The following is a 26,598-nucleotide window of genomic DNA, read 5'->3' on the forward strand; positions in this document are numbered from 1 at the left end:
TATCAAGTTAATTCTTTTCAAAAAAAAATATTTTGGACCTAGTTTCTAAATTATTTTAGTGGTTTTCTATGTTCTGGAACTTTGAGAAGATGAGTTTTGAACATGCCCTTCGATGACTGACAGCTTGCAGTGTTGTCATTGCGGGCACCGGGGTTGCCTGGCGTAGCCCCACATGCCCACCACTTTTTGTTTGTATTTTCAGTTTGGATTCCTTCTTCCTTTCAGAACTTGAAATTGTTAAAGTAACGACTTGGCGAAAAAAAGAAAAAAAACAACATAGAAAAACAACTCCCCTGTAGAACTAGATCCTTTACCCCACTGAATTGCTGTTAGTGTGATGAGACTTGAAATGGGCATTTATTATGAATATGGTAGTATGGCTCCAAAAAAAAGACAAAAATGACAAAATCTACACAAAAAAAAAATGTGTTGGGGGGGGTTGGAAAATAGATGGGTTATATGTGGGTATGTGAGCTATGGCTGTGGCAATGATAATGTAGTTTTAAAACATTATTGTTATTACCTTTTAAATCATTTATCCAATAAAAATAAATTCTGAAAGAACAAGCATTGGGCGTCTTTATGAGCTTTTTTGACTCCTTGTGAATCAAACACACATCTTCGTTAATGACATGTTGGAGAAGACCTTTAATATAGACCATAAAAACATATGTACAAAAATGACACCAACACAGACAGGTTTCCCTTTCAGTCAAGTTACATACATTGAAATGAGTGATCCCATAATTCACATGGCTGCAACAGTCCAAAACTATCTAGCAAGTCTTAGTTTCTGGGCTTGACATGCAAACAGCTGAATACACTTGAACAGAACAGTTTCAATGCAACCCTAATAGAACTTGTTCTTCCTTCATTTGAGTCCACATTGGACTTTTTGTGCATGTGCGTGTGTGTGTGTACATATTTACCCATTTGTAGATAATTGGGTTTAGCTTAATGTTAAAAATTGAAGGGGAAAATAAGGTTGAACCATTTTAACTCCCGTCAAAAAGAAACATCTAAAGGGTAGCTATCAGTTAAACAAATGAAAACTGGAAAATAATCTTTAAAATGGTCATTCTGCCATCTACAAACAACAACCAATTTGCTATGATAGAACACTGTCATTTTCCGATCAAATAGCAAACGGAATCGCTTAAAGCCAACACAAAATGCTTGGTGGACGAGACCACGGCTAATAGCTTCAGCTTAAAATTTAGACTATTTACATACTGGTATTAAAGAAAGAGAGCTGGAAAAGCTCCTAGACATACAGTACCACTACATTTATGCTTTCCACAACAGGTCTACGATATTAACAAATTGTCATTTTGAGACAGTCTATTAAAACTGCCTCACTAGCAAAGCAAAGCGTGAGGAAATGCAGCGTTTACAACTGACAAATGAGCTAAAGGAACTGGCCCCCAGCTGAATGTAACAAAAGAAGGCAACTTGAGAAGAAAGGTTACGTCTTGTTTCTTGAGGTTAACGAATCTTCAATTTGCTAAATGTTAAAACTAAAAAAACAAAAAAAACAAGGCAAGGTTTATGTTGCTTGAATCCCGTTCCTATGGTGTTAAAACAGTCTTTCTATACGATCTAATGATCCAGCTTTGATAAACCAGATTTGGACCAAACAACAAACAGAAAAAAGGTGCTAAAGTTTTATATAGCTCTATGTACTACACTTTTTTTTTCCTAGGATGCTGGACTCCAGTTTAGTTTTTGTCCATGTAAGACTGCTGTTAAAAACACTAGTCCAACTTCTTGTTGCGTAGACATGCTATATCCAGTAAATAGCGGCACGTGGGAGCGGTGTGCTGCGAGAGGATGGTCAGAGCCTTGCCGTGCACTAACGTCAGGGCAGTCTGGTGGCCCGTCGCCCATATGCGGTACCATGGTCCATAGAAGGGGTCAGAGACAGCGGGACACAGCATGTTGTTCAAATTCACTTCTGTCAGCTGGTGGGACGCAAAAAAAAACAAAAACAAAGAAGACTGAGTTAGCATACGGCAACAACAACGGAAACAATGAATATGTAAAACAGAATGGTAACACTTCAGGGACCAATTCTCACTACTAACTAGTTGGTTATTAGCATGCATATTGCTACTAGCATACTAGCTGTTCATGAGTACTTTTAAAGCACATATACTTACACTTTATACTGCACAGCCATAGTCTAGATCCCTAATCATACCCCAAACCTAAACTAACAACTACTTTACTAACTATTAACTAGATAAAAAAGTTAGTCAAGACAAACTTTAAGTTGGCTTGAGAAAGCCGGACCAGAAAGTTTGAAAAAGTCTGAAAAGTTTAAACAGCTTAAGAAGTTTAAGAAGTTTTAAAAAGTTTTAAGTTTTCAGTCTGAAATAGCTTGAAGTTTAAAGTAGTTTTAAAAGGTTAAAGTTTGAATGCAGTCTGTCAGATAGATAGATAATTAACATGTTAGTGTGATTCTAACATTAGTAACATTAACATTAGCAAGTTGCTAGCACATTTTAACATGATTAACAAGTTGTTAACATGTTACTACTCTGTTTCTAGCATGATTAGCAAGTTGCTAGCATGTTTCTAGCATAAATAAGTTGCTAAAATGTTTCTAACATGATTAACAATTTGTTAACATGTTGCTAGCATGATTAGCAAGTTGCTAACAAGTTTCTAACATGATTAGTAAGTTGCTAGCATGTTTCTAGCATGATTAGCAAGTTGCTAGCATGTTTTTTAACATTATTAACATGTTGTTAACATGATATTAGCATGATTAGCCAGTTACTAGGATGTTACTAGCATGATTACCAAATTGTTAATGTTGCTAACATGTTTCTAGCATGATTAGCAAATTGTTACCATGCTGTTATGTTTATAGCATCATTAGCATGTTGCTAGTATGTTTCTAGCATGATTAGCAAGTTGCTAGCATGTTTTTAGCATAATTAGCATGTTGTTAACATGATATTAGCATGATTAGCCAGTTACTAGGATGTTACTAGCATGATTACCAAATTGTTAATATGTTGCTAACATGTTTCTAGCATGATTAGCAGGTTGCTAACATGTTTCTAGCATGATTAACAAGTTGCTAGCACGTTTCTAGCATGATTAGCAAGTTGTTAACATGTTTCTAGCATAAATAAGTTGCTAACATGTTTCTAACATGATTAACAATTTGTTAGCATGTTGCTAGCATGATTAGAAAGTTGCTAGCAAGTTTCTAACATGATTAGCAAATTGTTACCATGCCGTTATGTTTATAGCATAATTAGCATGTTGTTAACATGATATTAGCATGATTAGCCAGTTGGTAGCATGTTACTAGCATGATTAGCATGTTGCTAGTCTGTTTCTAACATGATTAACATGTCGTTACCATGTTAGTAGCATGATTAACATGTTAGTTTGAATGAGTTTGAATGGATTAGAAATACAGTACATAGAAGGGAAGCTTGACTGAGCCTCAAGGGATTTTGGGAGTTTTGACAGTTGGAGTTTGAATAGTGTTGGCTCATTTGAACATTCCGTCAAAGTAAGTCTGTGGGATTTTTCCCAGTATTAATCGTCAGTTTTAGGAAAATCGTAAGTCTGATCAGTTAGAAAAGATACAGCTCGAGTCAGATCATTCTGAAGATCTGGCCTGAGTTAAAGCTCTAGCAGGAGATACAGTCAGAAATTTTAATCTAAGAAGAATAATAACTGCAAGTTTAAATAGCATTTCAGTAAGTTGGCTTTCTCAAGCCAACTTAATAAGCAGCAAATTAGGAGTTCATTCAGGCAAAAGTCATAGTTAATAGTGAGAACTGGTCCCCAAACTAAAGCGTAGAAGTACAAAAACACACGATTCCAGCAGAATTTCATGCTTCATTTTGAGAAATGTGTAGGACGGATGCCATCCGCCATCATGTGTTTAAAAAACTTGCATGAAACAACTTTTCGGAAATAAGCAGTTTCAGTGCAACGCTAATGGAACTTTGGACTTCCTGTGTGTGTACATATTTACCCATGTCTAGATAATTAATGTTAAAAATTGAGGGGGAAAAATAAGGTTGAACCTTTTTAACTCCCCTCAATAAATAACATCTAAAGGGTAGCTATCAGTTAAACAAATTAATTACTTGTGTTCCACTTGGTATCACATAAGGCTAAACAGACCAGTTTCAAAACATTTAATTTTCTTGTCAAAACTGGCAACCGCCCACTGACAATAATGCAGGTGGAAATTTGATTATACTACTAAACAGAAAATGATGTGATGACATGCAGATTGTAATAAGGGTCTATTATACTTTTACAGACAGCTACAAAAATAGCTGTTTAGAACACACCCAAATCCCAAGATACAATTTTAAAAGATATAGTTTTAGTAATAAGATTATTAAGTAAAATATACAAACATTTAATAACACTGTAATAAAAAAAACAGTCTGTCTCTATACAGGACATAGCAATATTGCTACTCCCTAGTATTCCCATACATTCTACTGAATTATAAATTGTATGTTTTTAATGAAAACCTCACCTAACAAGGCAGCGTTTGTTTTTTTTTTTTTTTTTTTGTTTTTTTTTAACTTGAAGTCTTCTTCTATATTGTTATATAAATAAAAAATGCATCACTTTTGAGGGAAAAATGTAGAACTGAAAGTTTATTACTGACTTTATAACACACAATTGATTTTATATCAATTTTGACTTTCTAACTTATAATTGCGAGTTTATATCTCACAATTCTGAGACGATTGTAAGAAAAAAAGTCAGAATTGTGAGATACAAAATTCCAATTACCTTTTTTTATTTTTATTCAGAGGCAGATACAAGTTTCCATACTTCCTCAATAAACGAATAAATGAAAAAATAAAATTACTGTCGAAACAAAAATTTGACATTTACCGTGATAATTATCGATCGACTGATATGGAAAAATTTTTTGGCCATATTGCCCAGCCCTAACTGCAAAATTTTCAACAATGTCTTTAGTTAGTGTGTAATGATTAAACAATAGTTAAATTAATATTTCAAAAGCATATACATAAGACCATTTCTGCCACTGAATAAAAAATAAAATAAGGTAATAGCGACTTTATCTCTCAATTCTGACTTTTTTCCTTGTAACTGTGAGTTTATATCTTGTAATTCTGTGAGAAATAAAGTCAGAATTGCGAGATATAAACTTTTTTCCCCTCACAATTGTTTACATCTTCCAATTCTGACTTTTTTCTCAGAACTGTTCTGTAAACTCACAATTGCAAGTATACATCTTGCAATTCTTACTTTTTTCTTGCAATTCTGACAATTTTGACTAATTGTGAGATATTATTTCACAATTGCGAGTTAAAAAGTCTAATTCTGAGGAGAAAAAAAAAAAAACTTTTCTTGCAATTCTGACAATTTCTCAGAAACATGTTAATAACATGCAATTCTAATCTCAATTCTAAGGTAAAATAGTCAGAAGTGCGAGTTTATTACTGTTTTTCTCAGAATTGCGAGGTTAAATGCTTGCAATTCTGACTTTTTTCTCATAATTGCGAGTTTACAGCCAGTAATATTGACTTTTTTCTCAATTGTTTTTATCTTTCATCTAGTTTATATGCAATTCTGAGAAAAAAAGTCAACTGTGAGATGTAAACTTGCAATTGTAAGAAAAAAATATAGCTGCAAGCAGCAATTGCGGGGCCAAGCACAAAAGAGGCAGAATGAGGAGTTAAGCACGGCAAGGAGCAGCAGACCGACTACAACAGTGAGTAACTTAAGCCATTTTAGGATAATATCAGTTAAAATGGCTGAAAAATCATAAATACAACCAATCGTAATAAAATGTAATGGCTTATCACTTTTGACCAACAGGTGGTGCTGTTTTCAAATTGATGTGACGTGTTCTGTGTGAAATGACAATGACACACACAAAGTTTGCCGTCATTATGTCAAAGCTTTGCAGAGATACAGCCTCAGATGTAGTTTGGCATCTTTCCAGCAAATTTGTTGATGCGCTAAACGAAAACGGTTTCGTATATCGACACGAAATTCATAACTTTTTGCCAGCATAGTCTGAAGATGATCTGAGTCAAATTTGGTGAAGATCGGACTAACAGTCTGGGAGGAGTTTGAAAAAGTAGGTTTTGTACATTAATCAAAATGGCGGACAGGAAGTTTGGCCAATTTCTGCATAATGGGTATCAATGTTCTTGACTTGACCCAAGGAATCTATTGGCATCAGTTTCATTCCAATAGGCTAATGTAAACAGAAGTTATTAGCATTTTTGTAAATTTCATTATTAATGTTTAGTGAATGGCATATTACTTCTGACCCATAGGTGGCACTGTTACCAAATTGATGTGGCTTGGTCAGAGTGTGGTGACAATAGCACATATAAAATTTGGTGTCAATATGTCAAAGCTTTGCAGAGATACAGACTCGGATGCAATTTGGCATCTTTCCAGTAAATTCGTTGATGCGCTAAACGAAAACGGTTTCGTGTATCGACACGAAATCCATAACTTTTTGTCAGCATGGTCTGAAGATGATCTGAGTCAAATTTGGTGAAAATTGGACTAACGGTCTAGGAGGAGTTCGAAAAAGTAGGTTTCCAACATGAATCAAAATGGCGGACAGGAAGTTCAGCCAAAATTGGCAAAATTGGTATCGGTGTTCTCAGCATGACCGAAGGAATCTATCAAAATCAGTTTCATTTCAATAGGCTAATGTACGCAAAAGTTATTAGCATTTTTTAAATTTCGTTACAACTTTTGACCACAAGGTGGCGCTGGCCCCAAAATTTTTATGTCCATTCAGGGCATGGTGCCGAACATTTTTGTAATTAATGTCGAAACGATACGCTAATCCGTTCTCAAGATACAGCATTTTAAAGCTAAATTCAAAATGGCCGACACCCAAAATGGCTGACATGGGAAAATTGGATATGGTTCGACTCGGTATGACACACCGAATCTAAAGAGACCAGTTTTGTGATTTTTGGACAAATCATTCAGCCGTTATAAAGAAAAATAGCCATTTTTCGTATCTCCTGACCACTAGGGGCACTGCACCGAAACACTGCAGGTAGGCTCAGGTCATGCTTGTTATAACACACACCAAGTTTGGTGTCAATATGACAAACTATTACGGAGATATAGCCTCACATTGATTTTTGCTAGCTTTTCGTAGAATTCTTTCACGTGTTATTCGTGAACGGCTGGACGAATCGACTTGAATTCCATAACTTTTTGCCAGCATGGTCTGAAGATGATCTGGATCAATTTTTGTGACAATCAGTGCAACGGCCTAGGACGAGTTCGAAAAAGTAGGTTTTACGAACAATTGAGAATAGCGAAAAACTAAACCTTACGATTTTTGAATTTTGGTGTCCATTCGACTCGGCATAAGCCAAGGAATCAGAGGAAAAAAAAAATTTTGTTGTGTGGCTTACGGTTCAAACGTTATTAGCATAAATCTTTTGAAAGTTTGGACAAGTGGTGGCGCTAGAGAGTTTGAGTTAGAGACTCCAAACTTGCTATGGTTAATGTTGGGACTGTCCTCTATCAGTGTGCAAAATTATACAACTTTCCCGCAAGCGGTTCTATGGGCTGCCATAGACTTGCGGCGGAAGAGGAAGAAGAAGAAGAAGAAGAAGAAGCGGAATAATAATAACGCCAACGGATACAATAGGTGCCACCGCACCTCTGGTGCTTGGCCCCTAAAAAGTCAGAATTGTGAGAAAAAGTCGCAATTACCTCTAACATTTTGTTCAGTGGTGGGAATTGGCTTCCATATCTAACACTTAACCCCTTAACAACTCCTATGAAAACTGTAATTCTAGAAAAACGCCATAGAATTTGCAATGGAATATGTACTATTTACTTACACACAACACACAATGTGATGAGGTCATGTGACAAAGCAGTGGAATGTTGTAAAATAATGTCTACTCTTTCACTTAAACACAGTGGAAAGCAGTATTCAGTAAGTAACAAGCTAACATTGCATTTCTAACATAGTCATACGCTACCAACTCTTACTATTTCTTTCATATTTGTATGGCAGAAATACAGAGTAGACTGCTAGTATGCTACTGTGAATTATTTTTCAATAGTGTTTTGATTGTCATACCATTCCAAGGCCCTGGAGGAACACAAAGTGGTAGAGGAAGAGGATGCCCGTGGACAGCAGCGCCCACCACATGTCTCCGAGCGGCTCTGGCTTGTACACACCTGACAAAATGAGACACATCTTACAGTCAATAAAGATGCATGTGGAGCCCAGATCTCTCTTAGTCAGAGAAGTATGTTTATCTGAATGCTTGAGCGTCCTTTTTTTTAAAGGAATATTCTGGGTTTAGCTGAGGTTAAGCTACATCTGTTACTACACAGAATTTCAACTCATCCCTTAAACAAACAAACAAACTTGTGATTACAGTAAAGCACTGACAATGGGGCCAAGACTATGCACCTGGATAAACATTACAATAGTTTCATAAATATAACCACTATAACACAAGTTATAAATCACAGAATTGGGACAGAAAGTGTAGCTGATTTGTTTTAAAAAGGATTAAAAATCAGAGAATTTTTATATATTATTCCCATAAACTACATGTGCATCTTAAATGTATACATTATTCATCATAACCTGTTGATGATTGAGGCGAATCATTCAATCTGAACTGAATCTATTGCTATTATGATATCCTTTCAATTCAAATATAGGCATGTATCTTCCAGACTGATTTTTCTATTCAACTAAATATTTAATGTAATATATGACCCTGGACCACAAAACCAATAAAGGTCAATTTTTTGAAATTGAGATTCATACATCACCTAAAAGCTGAATAAATAGGCTTTCCATTGCTGTGTGGTTTTTATGATAGAACAACATTTGGGAATAGATATAACTATTTGAAAATCTGGAATCTGAGGTTGCAAAAACAAATCAAAATACTGAGAAAATCGCCTTTAAAGTTGTCCAAATAAAGTTCTTAGCAATGCATATTACTAATCAAATATAAGTTTTTATATTTTCACGGTAGGAGATTAACAAAATATCTTCATGGAACATGGTCTTTACTTAATATCCTAGTGATTTTTGGCATAAAAGAAAAATCTATACTTTTGATGCATTTTGATGTATTGTTGGCAATTGCTACAAATATACTAATGCTACTTATGACTGGTTTTGTGGTCCAGGGTCACATATTGTTATTAATGATGCCCTTTTATATTTAGAAAAAAATCAAACAAAAGTTTCCATGTAGTATATGTAAAACTATATAAAATATTACAATTTGGCAGTTAACGTACACTTAATGTAATTTTCTTTTATGTATTATTGGTAAAATTACATTAATAATTTTACTTCACATAACAGTAGTCAAATTACAGCACTTTTGTTAATTTCTTCACTTGCAAGCATTAAACCCCCAAGCTTTTTGACATTTTTCAGGGAGAGCTTAAAATGTAACTGTGGCAAGAATAATGGATACCTGCATTATTATTGTGGATAATCTGTTTTATACAATTTCATAAATAATTTCAGGCCACTTTTGCTCAGTTCTTGGCCAAAATAAGCTGTAAAGATGCTCTAGACATCATGCAGATGTTCAATTGTCTAGTTACACTTCAGGAAAAAAAAAAAAAAAAAAAAAAAAACACTTGCTTAGAATTTCTGCCTTGTTTTCCAGTTCAAATATCTTAACATTATTGAATCTAGAAATTGGGGCAAAATTATTTTTTACCCCACTAACAGATATTTCTTCTTGATTTAAACCAAAACTAACAATCTTTTGATACCTTTTTCAGAAAACAAGTCTTAATATCGTAATTCATTTTGCTCCTCAAGTTAAATATGTCTAGATTCAAGAATGTTTATATATTTGTACTGGAAAATAAAGTAAAAATATTTTTTTGCAGTGACACACAAACCTAAGAACATTGTTCAAACACACATTTTGTACTCCCTGTACTCTCCTTAAGTGCATATCCTTATAATTAACCAAAACAAACAAACAAACAAACAAGACATCTTAGACATGCTAACAATCGTTCTTAGCAATTTAATTTAGTCCAATGTGGAGCTGCAGTAATCCTTTTCGAACAGTAGATGACTCTATAGGTTTACTCATTTCTCTCAGAGCATCACTGCTCTACTGACATATACTTCACTCAGGGCATGTGAAGCGCCTTCTGACATCAACATTACAGTCATTTCACAACTGTAGGATCAGTTGGGTGAGCTCTATAAATAACACAACTGATTTCAACAGAACCACTGCTCACTTTTCAACTGAAATGTGTCAAACCAGTGTTGCCAAGTCTGTGGTTTTCCCGTGGAACTGGAATACTTTAACACTGTTGCCACTGGTTGTTTTTCATGTCCGCGGGTTGAAGTGTCCCCAATAACATGATAGTTAGTCCCTGGAAGGCAAATTTTACAAGGGGAACCCTGCCAAAAATGTGTATTTTACCCCCCGGAAGAGTAGACCCCCTTCGAAACACGACTGAGCTAGTTTTGGGCAGGATTTGTTGTGAAAACCTGGCAACCCTGGTGTCAACAGGAAAGCTAAAATGACACTGTGGTGCACGTGGACAACGGTGGTAAAAGCTCCAGCACTACGACTGTTTCTCACCTCCTTTTCTGAAGAGGTAGACTGGCACGAGATACAGCATGGAGTGCTGAATATAATAGATCTCCTTCTCAAATGGAAGCTGTGATGGGAGAAAAAATAAAGTATGTTTAGAAGATACAGATACATGCTCTAGCGGTTTTTTGATGTTAGCATGATTTGAAAAGAGCACTTACCAGTCGAGTGTTGACTACGGGAAAGAGAAGAGCTAGAAGGGCTCCATTCAGCATATGGACCTGAAGCCTTCAAAACAGAAGAGACAGAAAGCTCACAATATATCAGGATCTAAATATCAACTGGACAAGGGAAAATAGTGACATTCTATTAAACTGACAAAGGAATACCATTAAACTGACAGATATCAGAAATACCATTCAAAACATGAAGCTTTTATAGGTCAAAAGCAACTATAAAACAAAAATATTTCAATCAAAACAGCCCTGTTTATCATATGCTGCCTTAAAGCACCAAAATATGCGTTCTGCACAAAGAAGGCAATGCCTAAAAATATATTTAAGTTGATCGTATGAAATTAAAAATGGTGATATATAAACATCAATTCATGCAACACCGAATAGTATCAATAAACAATATAAATGTGTAAAGATAAATCAATTGATTAACTCAATATGTGTTTGTTTTTTTAGGCTTATTTGATGATTACGCTGTTAGAATGGCAACAGCAAAGTATTTTTTTTGTAAAAATAAGCTTTTGAGTTTCACTCATAACTCTTGGTAAATAACTAGAAGTACATAGTAAAATAATATGCACTACAAACCAGTGTGTTTATAATTACAATAATAAATTAAAATAATATTATAACATCAAGGCCAGAGTGGGGCTCATTTTTAGTCCAAGGGTTTAATGCCCTCTTTTTCACTTAATGTTTCAACAATAATATACAAATAAATAACAAATGACACAAGGAAACATTCAGCAACTTAACTTATGAAAAGGCACTGAAAAACACACCACATACAAATGAAGAGTCAATAAATCAAAATGAATAACAGACAGCAGTTTTAATAATGGATTATGCTCTTTTAGAAAATATTGCAGCACTGTATAAAAATCCTGATCTTGTATTGATTACCATTTAATAATTTGGAAGTGGGGACTGATTGGCATATGGGAAAAGGGCAGAGTTGGAAATTAATGTGAGGCAAAAAATGGGATTGAGGCAAAAATGCCACCAAAATGAGCAAAAATACGCCACAAATTTAAAAAAGCAGGCAAAAATTGCCCCTCATAAGCTCAACGAAAATGTGTATGATTGGACCAATCTATTATGATCTATTATGTAAAAATGGAGATATTCACCAAAATATTGCACCACTCTATAAAAATCTTGATCTTGTCTTGATTACCATTTTATTATTTGGAATTAGGGACTGGTCAGCATATGGGAAAAGGGCAGAGTTGGAAATTAATGGGGGATTGTGGCAAAAATGCCACCAAAATGAGCAAAAATTAGCCCTCTGATTGGTCATTGCCCCTCATAAGCTCAACGGAAATGTGAGGCGCAATCAGAGGCGCTTAGATTAGTTAGCAATGAAAATGCTGGAAAATGACTGCCTGCCAGATTATGACTCTCCTCATTCCCAAGTATATCAACGAGCAGAGTAATAATTTGGCAAGGAGCCAAAATTTGACTCAACCCCAGCCCAAATTTACAAGCGGCCCACCTGGAATCCTCCTGATACCGGTTAAATGGCTATGCTGCAATCTGGACCACTTTAGCAGACTGTTCCTGTAAAGCTAAAATAAGTGGAAGTGGCTGGCACCGGAAGGCTTGCACACTCATTTTAAAAATGGCCACGCCTGCTCTTGTTAAAAATAAAGTGGATACATATGAACTGTGTCCATGCAGGTTGCATGAGAAGAGCTATTTGTATGACACTTTCTGCTGCCTATTAGAACATTCGATAACTTATCAGATTCCATTATAATTAGGATGCTGCTTTAAAAGGCAACTGCCTGTGTAGGCAGACGTTCAGTCTGATTATGGTCTTGGCTTCTAAATATGGCTAGATTCATACCTTCACGTTGTTTGGTTCACCGTCTTAAAATTTTACACACTAAAGATGTATATTTTATTGGCAAAATAAAAGGGTTTATTTGTCTTCTGTCAGTGCATGTCCATGCTGCCTATGATGCATTGGTAGCTCACAACTCTACAACATCATTTAAGGTTGTTCTGTTTGTATAAGTTTTGTTCATATACAGTATAGTTTTTTTTCTTTTTTTTACCTGATAAAAGTTCACACTGATATACCTTCCTTTGTACCGAGTATGACTGGCATCACCGTACAGTATGTACACAAATGGAGGCTATTTTAAGTCTTCACCTCCCTTTCTCATAGTGTTACAAACAAAACTACAATGCACCTGCAGCACATGAATAGCCTATTGTCCAACATCATTTGTAAACTATTTTTACCATTCCAGAATATTTCAATTGTTTAACTATTTATATCTGTGCATGGCATTGCATTAGTGTATTTTACAAGCTTTTTTACAATCTTATTCCACATTACAATGCCAAGTGTGCTGACTGGCATTTTTTTTAAAGGGACTTTTTATATCTATGTTTGTATCTGATACAGTTTGTACAAATTACCCCTAAATTAATTCCTTTTAATTCCTGAAAATTACAACATTTGGAATATTTCCAAAATCCCCTAGTTTAACATCCCATGGAAAGTTTTTGGGACGTTCCGGAAATTTTACAGGAAATTTTACACCCTTTTGCCAACCTAATTTTAAAAGTGAGAGAGAGATAATCGAGCTATGAAATTACAGTGTGACAGAAAGATTCATACCCGACAACCTCATATTTTCTAACAAAACGGAAGTTTAGCTGGTGTTAAAATACCTCACTTCCACGACTCACTGACTCTGCTTGCTTAGCGATCATATAAATCACATTTAAAGCTAAAAAGATTACTAGTGTAATGCCACCTTAAGATCCAACAAGGTCTAAACAAAGGTGATGATAAAAAACTACTATCAGAAGAAAGTCATCCTATATTTTTTACATGGAAAAGAGTACAATGGTAATAGTGGACTGGTAGATAAAGATGTAAGTGAGTTGAAATGTGTGGATGACAGCAGACTAGAATCACAGTAGACTAGAATCAGTTGACACTGTCCCATCTGCAACCCCCTATTTGTAGCTACGAGCAGACAATACAGCTCGAGGTAACAGGAAGACTTGCTGAGAAATGTAGCACAACAATTTTTTTTTTTTAAGTTTAGTCTAGTGTTGTCCAAAAAATGTGACTCTGTGGCATGTCACTAGCTGGAGTCACCCAGCTAATGTCAAAAATCTTGACACAGGCATGTGATCACTTAACAAAAAACCCCCCACAGTAATAGATTCATTCGAGTTTTGTTACTTAAAGGGGATCTATTATGCAAAAAATCTCTTTTATAAGGTGTCTGAACACAGTTGTGTGAAAACAGCCAGCCTATAATGGTAAAAATCCACCCATTCATTTTCTTTTATAATCTCAATAAATCATAATCTCTCTGAATACACGATTCCAGATTCTCCCTACGTATGTCATCGTAGGAAAAAGGTCCCGCCCATTTGTGACGATCTCTGCCCTCTCTCTGAAAAACTGATCATTTTGACCCATACAATCTATTGTTGGCTATTGTTACAGATATACTCGTGCTACTTGAGGTTTTGTGGTCCAGGGTCACAAATAAGAACATGCTAGATAAAAATTGCATATGAAAGCAATGTGAAGTCGACCACTTGAATCTGTCGAGCTCATAATCACGAAGGGGGCTTATGAAGTTTGTGATACCACACGATTACACAATGACATCAGCTATGTCGTCATTTTTATCACGCCATGCTAACTGTCTGTGTAATTCATAAATGTGCATTTACTATGCACAGTAAAATCAGATAACTGACTTTTAAAACAATTCCGGTTGAAACATAATGATGAAGACAGCTACTAGTGCATGAGATTGTCTCGTTTTGTTTTTGCCAGCTTTTTAAGCTCCGCCCTCTTCTGAAAAGGGGGCCGGGAGCACCATCTCATTAGCATTTAAAGGGACAAACACACAAACAGTGTGTTTTGGCTAATACCCTATAAGTGGGATTTTTAACAAGCTATAAAAAATTATCTGTCAGGTATTTTGAGCTAAAACTTCAGATACACACTCTGGGGACATCAAAGACTCATTATACATCTTGTAAAAAGGAGCATAATAGGTCACCTTTAAACCTATTGTCTTCAGTATTATAACAGTTTGTTCTGTGTACTATTTCTGCATTTCTGCACTATAATTTGTGCAAAACTATTTCCCGATTCATTTATTGTAGTGTGTTCTCGGTTTTGGATTTAGTTCCAGTTCTACAAAACACTGCACATTAGCTTTCAAGCAAAACTGTTCATACAAATACACCATTTAGAAGTTGAGTTGCACAAAACTTAAAGTGCTCCTATTATGCCTTTTCAAATATGACCTTTCATGCAGTGTGTCACATAGCTGTATGTGAACATAACCTATCTGAAAAGCTGCGAAGCCGACAGTGCATGAGTCGGCAGGAATTCAATCTTATTCTGTTACGGCTGCACGTCATGAAGTAACACATTGGCATAATGTCCGCCCATGTTCTACGTCACAAACTACTTGCCCGCCCACAAACATTTACAATTTTCATGTGGTTTACGTCATGTCGAGAAGACGCTGTATCCTACACTGTGAGAGTAAATTTGTTTTATATTTACTTTCAAAAGATGAATCTACAAAGATTGTGTTTTCTAACAATCGTTCAAAATATGTAGTTGTGTATGTTATGTTGTGTAATAACCCTGCACATGTCTTGCTAACCGGCTAACCCACGCTTCTGTACTTCTGTTGTTCAGCTTCTGTACTTCACTGTAGTCTAAAAATTTGTGATTGATGCAGCTTGACTGTCTGACTGTCTCATTAGTTGGAGTAATGATAAAGGATGGCACACAAAGTGGCTTTTACAGCAGCCAGCACAGCGCTTTCTGCGTTCGATGTGAAAGCCGCTTAATGCATTATACAATGTTGAAGTTTACAACATAGTGGTGTGCCCGGTTCCCTTACATAAGTAAATTGCGAGCACTTTCCACAGTAGTCCATGTTAACTTGTCGATCAGCCACTTCAACCGTTTCATCGTCAAACCCCGACTTGAATTGTTATGGTAAAATCAATGCCATCTTTTCTATGTATTGACAAGCCTCCAGGGCTGTCAGTCAGTTATGGCAATGGGCGTATCGTTTTCGGACACGCGCTGTATGCGGTAGACCAATCATAAAGGACTGGGCCATCTGACCCATCACAGCAGTGAGGGCTCACGGAAAGGAGGGGTTTAGAATGACTGACTCCTCAAACTGGCGTTTACGAATCATTTAAAAATGAGGTAAAATGAAATCTATTTTTGGAGAAAACTAAAGTGTTTTTTGACCTTGCATACATGTAAACCTGTTTTAGGAGACTCATGAAACAATATTAGCCACCTTTAAAATGGCATAATAGGAGCACTTTAACATTAATTTTAAATTGTCCTATGACATGACGCAATTCATCTCCTTTAGGTGTCAGTTGTCTCTTTTAGCACCAGTGTGTTGTTGTAAGCGCTTCCATCAAACCCTAACTATCAGTGAAAATAAAAGATAGACTCTTCTGTAAAAACCAAATCATTAGATTTCAGTTCAGATCACAAATCATGGGCCACTGGTGCTTGAACCCTTATAATTACAGCTTGCAGGTATATTATTATTATTATTATTTTACAAAACAACAATAAAAATATTTTATTTGCATTCAAATGTTAAACTGTTGAGCTTTTATTGTGGTGGAAACCCACAGGGAGACCTTAACGCTTCTCTTCATTGCTAATAAATGTGTAAATGATTCTCATTATAAATTTGGAAAGATGGTTGGTTACGTTCCCAAATGCAAATTACAAATGACCCACAGCACTTGCAGAGTACATGTTGAACAGCAAACTGAAAATGAACACAGTATGGTGCTTCACTCTGAAACAAGAAGCCAGACTGTAACACAAATGATGATTATATAAATACAGAAAAATCACATTCTGTTTGATAGAATTCAATGATTTTTAATATGTTGTAGAAACAGTTTCAGCAAATAGGAGTAATATGAGTTACAAAACATTAACTTGTCCAAGGTTAGACTGGTCAAGTGTCATTAATTGTATGCAGAAGATAAAGTGGTGAGATACAGATATGGATTTAAATTCAAACTGCTTGCAGATTTTCACTGTCAATCAAAACTCAGTAGCCAATAAAAATTGATGACTGCTAGTCCTGCCCACAGTCCTGGGTTTTTATTTTGGCTTCATGGGCATTTAGTGCTTCCACTTTTAAGCTGCATAGTTTTCTGTATCATCATAAATAAATAGAAATAGAAACACATAATGTAGTTTATATGAATTCCACATAGTAAATTTGTAAACTATTTTTTCCTTTTAAAGAACTATCTACCTTTAAACAAACTCTGTGACACAGCAAAAGTTATATTGTGTAATTATCTAATGTTACAAAACTGGAAAATGAGTTATGATACAAAAACAAGAACAACAACAACATAGGCAAATGGATTTGTGGTTTCAATTTGCATTGTATGAGAGTTATTAGGACTGTGGGAATACAAATGCTGTGGTTAAGTTGGCACCTCTGAGCATATGAGCACCACCTTTAAGGACTGCCAACTGAGTGCCTGAATGCTTGAATAAAGTACAATGTTTGCTTCCCTTAAAGCTTCAAAGAACTAGCGGCAACAAAAGCCGACTATGTTAATATTCATGTCTGCTGCGTCTGGACCCAAAAAAAAATCAAGACTTGAACACACCGCATAGACTACAGGTGGATTCTGTGCCGGCATGATAGATATTAACGGTCTATTTCAGCAGCTATGGATAGTCTATATTCGTCATTCATAAGGAGAAACCGAAACAAAGATATACGAGATACACACAGATATGCAAAACGTAAACCAAGCAGTGCTTGCTTACAATTTTGAATATCAGTTTCATTTTAAGCGGCTCATGTTATGTTGTTTGCTGTCTGTGCCGTCTTGATTTAAGTGCTCGCTTCCATCACTTCTGCTTTAATTCACGTTTGCTGAACTCTCACTCTCCCCAACGGCCCCGACACCGATTCAACAAGCTGAATCAGACAAACTGCCACAGACGTGAGCCCGACGAGAGGCGACGTATGGAGCACACCAAAAAATAAATAAAAATAGCCCAACAGCCTGGCCTTTAGTTAGACTTGATGACTGCAACGTGAAACAGTATGTTCTCAATAAAGAATCCTGCTGAAGAGATACCAAAGTCTCCTGGTCTTCTCAGTTTCATACAAAAGCCAAAACGTTGGCACCACATTTGTTATTAAAGTGTATATAGAAAAGTAATTCAGTAATATCACTGAATTTTAAAGCAGTAATATTTTTAATTTCCACTATTTCTTTACATTTTCAGTTGGATTTTAGTTCAAACTCTTTTCTGAAACACATGAACAGCATCTCTGGTGTTGAATTTCAGTCAGTTCTAATGTGCTGGTCTAAAACAGGCCATTACTGTGCTCAAAGCTTTGCCTCATTTGCACTCATTTGGAAACAGGCATCAGATGTCATGACCACTAGTTTACATGGTAATACACACGTTATTCTGTGGTGAATATTTTGGTGAATTAATGGTGAGTTGCATAACGCGAATCTAGCAGTTGAGGGTCAAAGTGTATTCTGAAAACAGTCACTAAAGTATCAAACGTCTCCATGTGCAAAGTTTGCTGGTAGTTTTTCACATCAAAATGTAGTAAAGAAAGGATTCCAGCTCATGTGATTCATTTTGAAAGAAATCAATTTGTAATGTGATGAATCTAACATTCAGGTCATCTCTGGGGTGGTTCATAATTTATTGCCATCTGGTGACATTACCAATACAGCATGTCTCACATTCAGAACATTAAATGCTCCTGTGAGGAATTTAGCCCCACCATGTCACTTATAATGAAAAGTCAAAACAGGAACATTAACACCGCTTTGTCAAAACAGCAAAGGTTTTACAAAAGAGCCAATGTTTATGTGACATCAGAGAGGATATATCATAGCAATTGTTCACAACTTATTAAATATATGGTACAATATTATCAAGGATGTAACGATTACTGGTTTTGCGATAAATGATGAATTAAAACGCTTTTTATTGATGTTTGTTTTGTTAAGACAGGACAATATTTGGCCGAGGTACAACTATTTGAATATATGGAATCTGAGGGTGCAAAAAAAAAAAAAATTCAAAATACTGAGAAAATCACCTTTAAAGTTGTCCAAATTAAGTTCTTAGCAATGCATATTACTAATCAAAAATCAAGTTTTAATATTTTTACAGTAAGAATTTTACTAAATATCTTGACTTAATTTCCTAATGTTTTTTGGCATAAAAGAAAAATCAATAATTTTGACCTACACAATATATTTTTGGCTATTGCTACAAATATACCCCAGCGACTTAAGACTGGTTTTGTGGTCCAGGGTCACAAATGTTTTAAAAGAGTGCTAAGGGCATAGGCGCCGATCCTCACAGAAATAACTGAGCACCCATGGGTACTCCATGGGAGATAGCCCGTTCATTTTAAGCATTAAGAAATTCATTGCAGCTTTTACGACTTTTTTTCTTGTTTTCATAGTTCATGAAGCCGTTTTTGTCAAGAATGCATTACTATACGAGAGGGTGCCAGCATGAATCTCTCGGCTTGCAGCTGTCTTCCCCTCCCATGTAAGTTATATAGTGATAATGGCTCTGGGCTCCCTCAGATATTACATGTGCACCCTTAAACTCTGTCCTGTGTAAACAGGTATTTATTAATTTTATTTAGTGAAGCGCAACCCTCATAGAAAAACATGTGTATTATTTGGTAACTAATGCATTTGCAGTCCGTGCGTTTCACTAAGCAATTGGGGGTTGGGCACCCACCGGCAGAAACATAAATCGGTAATTAGAATGAATATATGAATGAACTGATCATATGAATGCACCTCTGAAGGTTCGTACTGTCTTCAGAAAAGATTCGATGGCATTTTATTTTCACCTTCACTCCATGTAATATCTTAAGTAGTGTTCTTAATCCCAATGCTGCTTTATCCACGGAGTTCATGGGAAACAGCTGTAATTTATTTACATTTACATTGTGTGCAGAATTTTGACTGGTTGATGAAAAATAAGCTTAAGTCGATTCTACACATTTAAACAATTCAGATAAATTATCTAGATTATTTACCAAACAGATAAAACACATATAATAATCTACTAAATCGATTATCATTTTGACTTAACCCTTTTCTTTATTTAAAGGCTGAAATGTGAGGTTTATCTTTTTATGAAACTTCTTCAAAGCTTTATTTGAAAATTTACATTAGATATTTGAACATGCTATTACTTAAACTGTTGTGAGTCATGTTGTCATTTAAAATTCAGACATCTTTGGTAGGTTACTGTTGTTGTTTTAGTGATTATGCAAACAAACAGTCCTTTTATTTGTCGTTGGTTGATTTTAAATATAAAACTTAGTGAAGTGATTTATGTGTCAGTCCTTTTTGAATATTTCCAGTACAGTTCATCAATACCGTGATAATACCAAAAACCAGGATAATTTTGGTCACTATAACCGTGATAAGAAATTTTCATCCCTATTTATATATATATATATATATATATATATATATAGGATTCATGTACTATATCTAAAGTTTTATTTTCTTTCATTTTAATGTGATCAGGCTTTTTGTGGACAACAAACAGAAGCCTTTAAATAAAACATGAATCCAGAATATGGTTTACTTTATTACTTATTTATCCAACAATCTTCCATGATTGTTTTTTACTGTCAAAGTGAAATTCCTGGCTGGTGGCCCGTAATATAGGAAGGAATTATCTGACAGTCTCAAACGTACCTAAGGTTATTACTATTAATATTATTACTTATAAAGTATAAAATCATTACACTTGTGAGGTTGAGAATGAACCCTCAGCTGTAGAGTCAGCCAATTCTCAAAAGTGAAAGCCAAATTAAGTTTTAGTCCGCTGCTGTTTAAGTAGACATTCTATCCAAAGCAATTTACAGCATAATAAGAGTATTGTTTGCTGTTCCAGGGGTTAAGTGCCTTTTCTCAAGGGCGCACTATTGATCGCTTTCTACCTTCCAGCCTAGATCAACTAGCTCAAGGCCACATTATTGAAAGAGATGAATATGATACATACACACACATTGCATGATATATACGACATAAAATGATGATTATAATCTTTATTTTTAAGTTTACTAACCCAGTCTCTTAAACATTAGGCTTCTAAAACTTCACGTTACCTGGATTGTCAATGTCTTTACTATACACAGCAAAGACATAGAAATATGTCATAGAAATATGGTTTCATTCTGACACGGTAAGTGATAAGCCAACCCAGACTCACGGCAGTTCGTGACATAGTCATCAAATTTCTATAAAATCCATTGATTTGTGTTCATGGACATGAATTTACCTTCTTTTTCATGTCACTCAGCACCTCTTTCTGTTCAAAGTATTTCAATAGCAAATAGCTTTCGTGTCTTCATCACGTTTTTCTTTCTGCCACTGCAACACATTGATTCTGATTTCTCATGGTTTGTTTAATCAGCCTTCATATTTTATTTACACAATTTACCCAACCCCACCCCTAAACCTACTCTAATAAAAAGTAATACATTTAAAATGCATTTATTTTATAATAAGTATAGTTCAAATCTATTAACATATTTACTGCCATTTCACTTAAGATTTACTGACATAAAAATTATTAAAAAGTTGTAATTAAACTTTATTTGGAGTACAACTTGTGCACAATGCACATTTATTAAAATTAAGCCTAAAATGCGTTTCAATGTCACTACTTGTGAGAACTGTATGCTAAATATTTAAAGTCTACCTAAAGTATATTTGCAATAGTTCCACTTTAGTGCAATCAAATATACTTAAGTATATTTCTAGTTGGACTTCAGCACTAATTCTGCACAATTAAAGTGCATTAAGTACAAAATTAATTGTTCTAATTTGGCAGACTTTAAATATACCAGTTTAGTATAATAAAAGTACAATTGCAAGGTATTTTTATTAAGTACATAATATGTAAATATATTTCTATACTTCGTATACTTAGCATGAAATAAATGTATTTTAAATACATTTTAATATATTTGTTTTTCACTAGGGTACCCATTTGTATATATATTATATAACACACAAGATATAACGGGCAAATATGACAACAGACAATATTTATTTAAAAGTAAAAAAAAATACGTTATATATAAGTGTTCCAAGGTAAAATAATTGATTTGTGTGAAGAACACACGCAAAAGCGATCCCCATCTCCATCCGCATTCCCCTGTAAAACTGTCTGTTTACTGTGCATATTCAAAATTGGCGGCCAAAGAAGCAAACAATACATCAGCTTTGATTGTGAAATGGCACTGGATCTTTTGTGTCTCGTAACCGATTGCGTTGTGTGTTTTTTTAATTAGACTTGACTGCGTGTATTCACAGAGCATTATTATTTCAGTGATCAAAACCTTGTTTCACCCTGTCTGTTCTTCATGTAACAATATTGTATAAGGTCGGAAGATTTGGAATGCAACACGAGTTGTTTGTAATACTTTTATACTGTTTGTGGTCAGTTTTTGCAATAATTACATGTGTCTGTAATTATATTTGCCTGTGATTTATATCGTTAAGAACTGGTGTCAGGTGCTCCAAAATATCTATGAAAGTAAAAATAATAAATATACTGAAAGCAATGGAGAACCCCACGCGGAGACAGGAATGGAAAAACAAAGTAAATGGCGTTACTTATTTGAAAAAGTAACTAAGTAATACGTTCAGGGTTCCCACGGGTCCTTGAAATGCTTGAAAGTTTGTGAATCTGAAAAAGAAATTTCAAAGCCCTGGAAAGTTTTTGAAAATAAACATACATAGAAGGAAAGTGCTTGAATTTATTTTGTGCAAAGACTTTTTCTAAAAAAAAAAAAAATCCATATTATTCCCTATTCCCCTGGTCTGCTGTGTTATTCCACCAACACTTTGTGGCCTATGCATACCAGCTTGCTTGATTTACATTAGTTAGGGTGACCATACGTCCTCTTTTCCCTGGACATGTCCTCTTTTTGGACCTAAAAAAATGTGTCCGGCCGGGATTTCTAAATTCAGCTTTTGCTTTCTACAGTTGGCATTCATTGTGTGCGTTTTTGTATTAAAGCCCTACGCGAGACTGTATTATTGATCCCATTTCTGTTGAATTTCGGGCCATTACAGCCTGCTCACGCAGTCATTCTAATACTGAATATAATTTTTGCGCATCAGGGAGCCACTATCGTATGCAGAGTATTTAAATCTCTTTTGAATGAGTAGCTATTCACTTTCACTTTCAATTTCGCGATTACATGCACTGTGTATACAGGGAGCACATCTTACAAGATCAGATATGAGCACATTATCTGCTGAGCAGCAAATTCTCCAGCATGTTGTCTGGTCTTGACCCATGATCAGTTAAATCTGGGTTAAATGTTTGAAATGTTTGCATGAATTACATTTGACTGAAATGCTTGTATTGAAACATTTTGCATTCTACTTATGTTTATGATCAGTCTGCACAAGGGTGACTGTAAAATATACATTTAAGTAAATATAAGTTAAATATTTTGAGTTTTGATATGGGATATGGTCATTGCACTACTTGGGGGCTTTTTAACCCCCCTCCAGAGATCCAAAGGACTATAACTTGGCCATTTGCAGAGCCAAATAATCACTTCTTTTTTTTTTTTTTTTTTCAGCATAGTTGTGTTTGACACATGAAAACTGTAACAATGTATCTTACAAGGTAACATGATGTAACCTTGCTCTCACTTAAATGTGTCCATGTTAAGTCCTTGAATTTGAGGGTATTGGACCTGGAAATTAAGTCCTTGAATTTGAAGTTAACCAAGGTGTGGGAACCTTGTACTTTACTTTACTAGTTACTTCGAAAAAAGTAATCCGATTACGTAACTCATGTTACTGCTGAGAAGTATTCTAAGCATTCACAGAAAAAGGTGTTGAAAGGCTATTTTAGGAAGAGTCTGGTGATATGCATAGGTTTGCATTCTTCATATGCTGAAGAGGCCAAACACTATAGTGGCTACTTTTATAGTGTCACTATAGACTTGCACAAGACCAAGGGTGAAGGTAACAAAAAAGCTCACAGTTCTCTGCAGTGCAATGCATTACTGAGTACTTACCTAAAGATAACCATTGCAGTTTTACAGGGTGGACATGCAAGCAGGAAGATCTGCAAAAGATGAAGTGATAAAAGTGATCAAGTGATAAAGCTCAACAACAACGACTCTTTTTGACAAAGCAGATAGTACATCAAGCAGCAAAACATGCAATGCAAACTACTAGACATGAGAGTGATTAAATGATGACAGAAATTTTACCAAGTCAAAAACAAATAAATGCTGAAACATTATTCTTAAAACAGAACAACCATTGCAAAGAGAAGACTACTCATTCAAACCAACATAACTGCTGTAAATGAGGGCTCTGTTCAATGTCACATACTGTGTACCGTTACCTTTTGGCCAACGGCCAAGCCGTACATATCTTATCTGAACAAGTTTATGACATTTTCATCGGCTGAGTGTTAATCAAACAACATTCAGCTACTGAAAAATGTACACCTAGAGATAACATGACATTTTGCACAAATTTACTGTTGCATTAAGTACTCCCAAAAAACTTTTGTGACTCTTTTACTTTGGCAGAAATAATCCTTATATATATATATATATATATATATACAGTAGTCAACATTTGAAGTGGATCAAGAAAGTTAACCAAAGTTGTCCTAAGACAAGAACGGGTATTGTTTTGGTTTTACTTTGATGAAAGGTTTTGATCCACTTTAAATATATATAAATATATAAATATATATAAATATATATATATTTGTAGCAATAGCCAAAAATATATTGTAGGGGTCAAAATTATTGATTTTTCTTTTATGCCAAAAATCATTAGGAAATTAAGTAAAGATCATGTTCCATGAAGATATTTTGTAAAATTCCTACTGCAAATATATCAAAACTTAATTTTTGATTATTAATATGCATTGTGCTAAGAACTTCATTTGGACAACTTTCTCAATATTTTGATTTTTTTGCACCCTCAGATTCCATATATTGAAATGGTTGTATCTCTGCCAAATATTGTCCTAACAAGTCAATGGGAAGCTTAGACATTCAGCTTTCTGATGATGTATAAATCTTTTGTGGTCCAGGGTCCCATACATACATATATATATATATATATATATATATATATATAAAGCGCATTAGTAACTGAGCTGTTTAAACAATCTTTTTCAATAAAAGTGTTTTATATCAACATTTCAAATAAATGTATATATTAAAATGCATTTCAATGTTTAAAATTATAAAGACATGACAAAACATATGGAAGGTATTTTCTGCCAAATGTAAAAAAAATAAATTAAATGATAAAAATGAAAATAAACACCAGATTATCAATTTCATTATAGAAAACTATACACAAAATATGTGCCAAAATTGAAAATAAAATAAAAAGATTTAACTTTCATTTTATTTTTCACTGTGACAACGCATTGCCCGTCAAATTGAAAAATAAAATGCAGTTGGTGATTTAACTTTTCATTTTCACTGCAATTTCGAGGCAAGGCTGCCTCTTTTATTTAACACTGTCTCTTTTAACAGTTTTCATTTTCGTTTTCATTTTCAAAGTATCATTTAATTTATTTATTTAAATTTGGCAGAAAATACCTTCCATAAAAACAATGGTTATGATCACTAGTGAGAATGCTAAAGAAAACTAAGGATGGCCACGAGCCATAGCTAATCTGGGGTTAATAAATTCGTAAAGTGCCAAAATTTATCATCTGTTGGGAGGGTATCCTGCATTTCCCTCTTTGGATATGAAGAGCAGTCTGGGAGCATGACACAAGAAGGAAGGAAGTTGAATCCTGTCAGCAGGATATCATTATCCCAGGTGAGTCAAACTATGGGAAATCTGACGTATAAGAGGATGACAATGCTTTCACTCTCCTGTATAATATGCTCACTCCAGAGTGCCATAGTAATATCCAATTAGGATAATACTGTTGATGAATTCAGCTGTTAATTCACATAATCAACACACATACCACATATAGTAAACACTAAAGCTTGTGCACAAACCTCACTGGTTTTTGGATGAATCATGTGGATTTGTTTTATGATGCCTTTTTTGAATTGTAAAAGTTTTACCTGGACTGCACAATCTCTCAGGTTGGAGCAACATGAGGGTGAGAAAGTGAACATCTTAAAACATAAAAACATGCCTTAATATTTAATGGCTATCTGAACTTATCCTGATTGTGTAAATATACTGTGCCTCACCAGGTAAATTAAAAACTATGCAACAGTGATTAGTGGAACGTAATGACCACTAATGTAACAACATCAATCCAGAGACATCTGTTATGAATTTAAAAACAGAAAAAGTGAGAGTGTAGAAACAGTGAACTGAGTCATGTCTAGCTTAGTGCAAGTAGGAAAGTATTTCATTCAGTCTACTACTAAAAAAAGATCTCTATGCAACTATCTCCCTCATAAATCAGAAACATCACTTCACCAAAATGATTGCACAAGTAATTCTAAAGAAATACTATTAAACATTTAAAATAGGCTTTTTAGAGGATTTGTTAACCCACAATTAAAATTTGATCATGATTTTCTCACCCTCATGGTATTGAAAACCATATTTTTTTCTGGCACATAAACACAAAAAGAAATGTATCAGAAAGTGCATGCTCTTTCCATGTGACTCAAGTCAACAGAGAACTATTGATATCCTTCTCAGGAAAAGACTGAAAT

The 26,598-nt window shown here is 34.8% G+C and overlaps 1 protein-coding gene across 1 annotated transcript in view; it reads right to left on the reverse strand.

Moving 5' to 3' along the window:
• Positions 1 to 624: 624 nt before the first annotated feature.
• LOC127152499 (transmembrane protein 164) overlaps positions 625 to 26,598 on the reverse strand; it is a 29,368-nt gene continuing 3,394 nt past the window's right edge. The window contains exons 2-6 of the mRNA XM_051093191.1: positions 23,947 to 23,996; positions 10,793 to 10,859; positions 10,620 to 10,698; positions 8,105 to 8,205; positions 625 to 1,961 (exon numbers count right to left, since the gene is read on the reverse strand). Of these exons, the coding sequence (XP_050949148.1) occupies positions 1,755 to 1,961; positions 8,105 to 8,205; positions 10,620 to 10,698; positions 10,793 to 10,859; positions 23,947 to 23,996 (504 nt within the window). The 3' untranslated portion in view covers positions 625 to 1,754. The remainder of the gene's footprint in view (positions 1,962 to 8,104; positions 8,206 to 10,619; positions 10,699 to 10,792; positions 10,860 to 23,946; positions 23,997 to 26,598) is intronic.

Source organism: Labeo rohita, chromosome 21, assembly GCF_022985175.1.
Source record: "Labeo rohita strain BAU-BD-2019 chromosome 21, IGBB_LRoh.1.0, whole genome shotgun sequence".
Lineage (NCBI taxonomy): Eukaryota > Metazoa > Chordata > Actinopteri > Cypriniformes > Cyprinidae > Labeo > Labeo rohita.